Genomic DNA, 7,305 nt, shown 5'->3' with positions numbered 1-7,305 from the left:
AAAAAAAAAAGGCCCTCCCCAGCTTTCGTGCAAGCCCTTCAGGTACTGGAAGACTGCTATAAGGTCCTTCTGCAGCCTTCTCTTCTCCAGGTTGAAAAGCCCCAGCTCTCTCAACCTGTCCTTGTAGGGGAAGTGCTTCAGCCTCCCATCATCATCACAGCTCTCCTCCCATTCCAACAAATCTAGGTATGCCATGTACTGCAGATGTATCTGTAAAGGGATGGGTACTTGTTTCACGTAGTACCACATGCTGGATCTGCTGCCACCGTGAACCTCTTAAACCAAAAACCCTTTTATTTTTTTTTCCTTTGCCTGCGGATGTCTGGTTCCTGCGATGAGCTCACCCACAACAAAAGCTTCTGGGAGTCCTGTTGGGCTGGAGCTACCACCTACCAAACAACAGCTCCTTTCCTGTCATTCTCTCACTTCTAGACATAGCTGCCCTATGAGTATTTGGGTGGGGAAGGAAGGAGATTGCAACATCCATAAAGGGGAGGAAAAAAAAAAAAGGACTTGTCTGTCTCTCACTTTTCAAGTTCAGCTGTAAAACTTTCCTTGGACTTTGAAAACTGAGCTTTGCCATGCAGTGAGTGCAGGCTGTGGAATATGTCAGCCTTTGAAGTTAGTGCTTTAAATAGGCAGCTGCAAATGGCATCCAACTTTAAGCTGTTGTAGCAGTTCTGCTGGAGTCTTCTGTGTTTCATGCCTTTATTTACAGGGCAATGCAGTGAAGAGCCTTGAAGCACTTATTTTTCTCATCCTGTACTGTTTGAAGTGCTTGGAAACTAATTGCTCCTCGATACAATGCAGTGTTTCATAGTTCTTAATCTGTGGGCATTCTTTTTCTACAGAGGTACATTGTTCCTGTTTTTAATGCCACAGATGAGGGTAAAAGCTTTGTTTGCATAGGAGCTAACAGGTTGAACTAAACAGTTGCTTTTTTTTTCCCTATTCTAATATAAGGCCTGAATGTGGGCAGTGAGTTTGAAGCACTTTCTGCTGCTCCAGCAAGAAAAGTCTTCAGTATTTGTAATGCCTGCTTTTAGCTATGTGCCTGAATTCCCCTGAACTGAAGTAATTAGATGCATGGACAGCCATACGTTCTTTGAGAAGTCAAAAGCAGAGAAGAGAATGGAATCTGTCTTTAATTGCTTTACTGATGCTTTTTTTTTCCCAAGCTTCTGGTGGCAAAATTTGCAATACACCATAGTGGGAGAGAAATCCAATCCAGAAAGGGAAAACCTCACTTCCCAACAATGCTTAATTACATTCCAGAACTTACTTAGCTCTCTTGGGAAATGTCCTTCCTGTATCCATTGTCTTCATGTGTTGCCTTTCTTAATCATTCTTGGTCATCTCTGAGCTTCTGGAAAAGTGTTTCCCAGGGTGGAGGTAAGAGTTTGCACGTCGCTGCCTCGCTTCTCATGGTGATGTTGAGTTAATCAGGAGCACTGACTCGTGGAAAAATAAGGATTAGATGATTGAAGTGATTATTTATCACTTTTGTGCTCTACAGGATTGTTTCCTGCTGGACAAAGTAGCCCAAGGCCTTTTACTGCTAGGGAATGCATCCTCCCGATAGTCTAATTTCTTTCTTTCCATAACTCAAGAGGTTTCCAGAAACCTTTTCCCTTCTTCTTACTACTCATCTGTAATTTATGATTGAATTCAGGGTAACTCAGTTTGCAGTGGTGGAGCCATATTTCAGCTCTAGCTCTGCCTTCCTAGCAGCCGAGTCCCCCCAGTTTGTTCCCTTTCTGCTCTAGAGCAAACCCATCTGTTGAACTGTCCTGAATGTACCCTTCCTCTCTGCAGCTCCCAGCCTTCATCCCTGAACCTGACACAGTGACTGAAATGGCAGCTCCACTCTGGGGTTAGAAGATGTTCTCAGCATGTGTAAAGGCACAGTGCTGTGTGGTTTGGTTTAGTTGGTCATCAGCTATTGTGCTCTTGTTAGCAGTTTTCTTGGTCCAACTCAAAAGGACACCGGTCTGCTGAGTTGAAGTTAAGCACTTCAGAAAGGATGACAAATCAATTGCTGCTCCTCTGCCAACATGAGTGCACTGTGAGCTCCTGGCTGTGTGATTGGATGCCTCTTTGGGAAGGTATGGCACAGCAAGCAGGAGATCCTTCTCATGAGACCACTGCCTGTTGCATTCTGCTGCTTTTCCCCTTTCAAACCAGGGTTCTGTACTTATTATTGGTGTACTTCTGTGTGCTTATCTGCAGGGCATTAAGATTAATGTTTATTCCTTTTTTTTCACGTAGGATGATGAGAGTATGAAGTACTTAACTCATGAAGAGCAGGATGTTCTCACGTTCTTTGAGGAAACAATAGATGCCTTAGAAGATGACTTGGAGGAACCAGTCCTACGTGACAGTGGCATCCACTGTCAGTCTCCAAGGTCAACAGAAGAAAATGTGTCCAGTCATTCAGAGACTGAAGATATCATTGACTTAGCGCAGTCAACACCTGAGAGCAGTGACCATGAAGGCCCTCCCAGCAAAGATGCAGAACCAGGTAGCAGTATTTCCTGAAAATGTTTGTTCCTTTTGACCTAGCTGTGACATAATCCAGTTTTGAACAAAAATCAGAATATGCAAAACTTACAGAAGCCTTTTGAAACACAGTAAAGCCAGCATGCAGAGTGAATGGGAGGAGGGCAACGCGGTGATTTGAACTCCAGGATCCTCTATGAGACGTCATTGCTTGTGGTTCAGTTGTTAGAAAGTTTGGGTGAGGTGGTACTGATGTGTGCTGACTCTTGGTGAAAGAAAACCCTTTGTTCTGCTCTGTGTGAGGACTTGGGTGGTAACACACTGGTTGCCCAAGGAGGCTGTGGATGCCCCATCCCTGGAGGCATTCAAGGCCGGGCTGCATGTGGCTCTGGGCAGCCTGGTCTGGTGGTGTGACCCTGCACACAGCAGGGGGGTTGAAACTGGATGGTCTTTGTGGTCCTTTTCAACTCAGGCCATTCTATGATTCTGTGACTTAATGAGGTTATTGTTGCTTTTTCTTTTAAGTGTTGGATGCTACGCGGAGAACTGAGAGCCCCAAGCCGGCTGTACCTGCTGACCTTCCTCCACATCCCTCTGTAGCAGCACCACAGATGTGTGAGACTCTCCCTCCTCCACCTCCTCCTGCAGTGCAGCATCCGAAATTGCTTCGCTCTGTCCCCACTCCACTCATTGTGGCCCAGAAGATGTCTGAGCAACAAATGGAGAGCAGGGTGCGTTTCCCCAGCGCCCTGAAGGAGGGGAATTCTGACAGGAAGAAAACTGTGGTAACCAACGGTGATTATTTTGCAGCTCCAAAGCACCCTCCTGCGCCCGCACCCAAACTGCACCGGTTTCCAAGCAATATCAATATAACAAATGTCAGTGGCAAAGAATTCAATGAGACTATCTCAAAAGCAGCAGTTAACGTACAGGAGCGGAGAGCTCAGGTGCTGGCCAACATCAATGGGGGATTTCTGGCAACTGAATTGGAGGAGAGGCAGCAAAAAAATGATTTCTTGTCACGCAACAGAAGTTCTTCCTTAAGGGATCTCTCCTCTGAGCAAACGCGCTATGAGGCCCTGACAAAACTTGGCCTTGTTAAGGGAAAGCCAGCTCAGGACCCAGTGGATCGTGCCCCAGGTACTCAGCAGCTTGATGTGCAGCCCAAGCAGGCAGATGCTGTTCCCAATGGATACCAAAACATCCATGAAGCTTTAAAAAGTGAGCCCAGCCCTTTCCTTCCTACGGGCAAAACTGTAACAATCAAACCAGAGGTAGCTCTTAATGCTAGCAAGGTCACTCAGCAGAACACAGCAAAAGGTTTTAATGATTACAAGCAACCTAACCTAACCCTGGATATGAGGAGGAGGTCAGGTTCCCTACCCAGACCTTCAGGATTTCGATCCCAGGGGATAACAGTGAAGTTTTCTGGCCGTGGCTCAACAGAAGAAGCGAGGAGAGAGGCACTGCGTAAGCTGGGACTGCTGAAAGAGACTGCATAGTTTGGATGGGAATGAGACAATGGAAGGGAAGTCACAGCTTGACTTTGGGCTGGAACAATCCTGATGGGATTGGGATCAGATTGGAAGGAGATGTGGGAAGATCTCTGCTTCAGGCAAGCTAAGGAGATGCTGGTACTGTGGCATGGCTGTTAGTTACAGACTGGCACTGTGTAAGGCCATATATATTGGTGGGTTTCTGCCCTACTTCTTGTAGAGAGACTCATCTGTTCTTCTTTGTGGTTAAGAAGAATTTTATTTAAGTAATGCTGGACTGTAGCAGGGGACAGCTTGTTAATGATGTGTACGGTGCAGTATTGTTGTACATAGCAATCTTAATGGACAATCTTCCTTTTGCTCTTTTTAAAGCCAAAAAAACCCACGAGAGCTCTGTCTTGCACACGTCTGTGCTATGGGAGCTTGAGATATGTCAAAACTGGAATTTCTGAGTAGTGTGACACTTCAGTGACACTGTATTATCAGGCTTTGCTTTCATTCCCTTCTGGTGGTGGACTCTTCTGCTCTCTTGCTCTGTGCCCACTCAGCTGAAGACTGTGCAGAGGGCAGCTCCAGTTCTGACCTTCTCACTGGAGCAGCCCCGGTTTTGGAGTGAGTGACTGCATTATTCTGCTGCTTTGCTCAAAGCTGCCTTCCTTCCTTCCCAGCTGCTGCTTCCTGGCCCTGCCCTCACAACCTGTGTCCAGTGTAAGGCACCAGACAGGCCTCAAGAATACGTGCCCTGTATTGCTTTTTGCACTGACAGCCAAAGAGCCTCCTGACAATCTGCAATCCCAGCTGTTCTGTAGGAGAAGCCATAGGAAGGAGTCAACTCCATACCAAACGTGAGAGGGTTCTGTCAGAAGTCTCACCTTTCACCTTGATGTTCCCATGAAGAAGCTGTTACTTTTCAAGCACCAGCTGTGCTACACTGCAAAGGTGTAAATTCTGATACTTCTAAAAAAGAAAAAAAAAAAACAACTCATTTGATCTTCCTCTAGTCTGACAGACCTAATAACCCTCTGCTCAGAGCCTTATTTGATTCTGCCCTGCCAATACGTAACAAATTGTAGCCAAAATTCCTGCAGCTAAATGGAGTCACAGGAGAGAGTGGGATGTAAAAGCACATTGCTCCTGGAGGGTCCATGTTAGTGCATTTTGCCTTCATTCAATAGACATGCTTTTCATGATGGTCCCAAAACGTGTGCTGGTATGCTTTGGGATTTTATTCTTTTTTAGCATATATGGCAAAGCTGCTCTTCTGTAGTAAAACTCCCTTTCCTTTTCACGTACCTGAAACTATCATATCAGCCACTGAAAACCCCAATGCCAAACCCCAGCCTCCCACACGGGTAGGAATTCTCAGACTCTCTCTCTAAAGGAGAAAACTCCTTTATTCTCTGCACTTTCTGAAGCCCCCAGCAGCCCCCTCTCTTCCCTGAGAAGCTGATAAATAAACCTTGGAGGGGAGGAGTGGCAATAATAGAAACTGCCGCACCCTTCTTAGAGGAGCTCTGACATAACTGTGATAAACAAGTTTGTATTTCTTGTGATAAAGTATTTCAAACCTGCTGAGCTGTATTTGCAAATGAAGCTGTTGTGAAGAAAGAATCCTTTCGTAGTTGTTAACCTGCCTCATAAGTTAAAGGTTTTGGTTGTTGTTGTTCTTAATTTACCTGCTTGCTGCTTTAAATGTTTAATTGCATTGTTATGGTATCCGGACAGTTCTGTTGCTCAGTAATTCTTTGCAGCTTTTTTGCTGGGTAAGTGATCACATTCCTCCCTGTGACAGCCATACTGTACATAAGCACCCAGTAATTAAGAAATGCAGCCATTCCTGAGGCTGGCAGAGCAGTAAGCATGCATAATCAAACGTGAGAAGTCCTGCTGGAACAAAGAAGGCTTCTTGTATGCTGGAAAGAAATCATATTCTTATTTTGCTGGGATTTCAGTCTCCAGTCCTCAATTTGAAAGAAAAGGAAGCACAGAAAAGCATCACAGCACCTGCTTCAGAGCTGCCTGGGATGGAGTTTCACATGTGGACAGCATGGGGCCGATGCATCATAATTTATTAACATAACCTGCTAAGTCAACCTGAATGTTTCATGGCCTCTGTGCTTGTGAATGCTGTTAAAGACAACTTTGCATTATACATGTGAGGGATGTACAGAGCAATCTTCACATCTAATCATTCCCTGCCAGCTCTACTTTGGGTTGTTTACAGCTGAGAATCCACGCTAAGTGAGAGTTGGGGGGAGATGACACTCAGTGTCCCACTGAAATTCAGCCCGTTCACTGAACTCCCTAATGGAACCCTACTCAAAAATGTATCTCTGTACAAATTTTAATGTTTAATACCTAAAGCTGCAGTGTGCTGAATTAGCTGGACTGTGTTCTTTCAGCCTTGTGTAGGGCTGTGTTCTCAGCTGCTGGGAAGTGGGACTCACAGCTTTTCATTCTGCCCATGTGGATGAGGTTTTTGTTGTAGCCTTTCACCATAGCAGATATCCAGTTGGTAAACTCTTCACTGTGCCTAAAACTGTAGTGAGTAAAGCCATGTGCTATATGAAACTATGAGTCTAGCTGCTAATAATCTGTATATAACCTTACTTCTGTTTTGTGTACCTTGTTTTGTGTGTATATGTTGCTGTGATATTTTTTCTTATGTTAGAAGTAACTGTCTTGCACAAATCCAATAAATCCTCTATTAAATTGAGATAAAACCAATGAGCCCATGGCTGACAGGAAGTGCAATTTCATTCATGATCGTGGTAGCTTCCCTCTTCCTCAAAGGAAGAAAGTCCCTGTTTAATGGCTAATAACACTGCTACCTTCATGCAGCTATGGATGTGTGACCCACAGCTCAGTCCTCCAAGCAGGACTGGGCAGGAACCCACGTGCTGAAGCCCCAGCAGAGCAGTCAGCTGAGCCCTCTTCTCGTGCACTGCCCCTGGGTGCAGATACACCAAGCTTAATACAGCTGCTATGAGCTCTCACAGCTGACTGGGAATTAGGCCTTTAGTGCAGTACTTCTCCCTGCTCCCCTGACCTGCACGGGGCCTTCTGCTGAAACAAGCCCTGCCTTGATTGCATGCAGGATGCACAGCATTTCTTTCCTGCAGGGCTGACTCTTAGGTTATAAATAACTTTCCCACTGAGGTAAGGAGGGTCCTCAGACTGGATGGAGCCAAACCCTTTCCATGAGGACACACCCTTTGCTTTCACATTTTTCATGTGGGCTTTCTCTTCCCAAGCACAGTGACCTCTCCCAGAGGAGGAAATGCCGCACTTCAAACAGCTGAAGGGTCAG

At 45.5% G+C, this 7,305-nt stretch overlaps 1 protein-coding gene across 2 annotated transcripts in view; it reads left to right on the top strand.

Moving 5' to 3' along the window:
• Positions 1-6,722, top strand: part of PROSER2 (proline and serine rich 2) — a 24,834-nt gene extending 18,112 nt beyond the window's left edge. Inside the window, exons 3-4 of one of the 2 annotated variants that reach the window (XM_010718989.3) lie at positions 2,269-2,524; positions 3,025-6,722. In XM_010718989.3, coding sequence (XP_010717291.1) covers positions 2,269-2,524; positions 3,025-4,001 — 1,233 coding nt within the window. In that variant the 3' untranslated portion in view covers positions 4,002-6,722. The remainder of the gene's footprint in view (positions 1-2,268; positions 2,525-3,024) is intronic. The other variant, XM_003201875.4, reaches the window with a different exon arrangement.
• The last annotated feature ends 583 nt before the right edge of the window (positions 6,723-7,305 follow it).

This window comes from Meleagris gallopavo, chromosome 1, assembly GCF_000146605.3.
Source record: "Meleagris gallopavo isolate NT-WF06-2002-E0010 breed Aviagen turkey brand Nicholas breeding stock chromosome 1, Turkey_5.1, whole genome shotgun sequence".
In the NCBI taxonomy this organism is placed as follows: Eukaryota; Metazoa; Chordata; class Aves; order Galliformes; family Phasianidae; genus Meleagris; species Meleagris gallopavo.
This window is presented reverse-complemented; position numbering and strand designations above follow the sequence as displayed.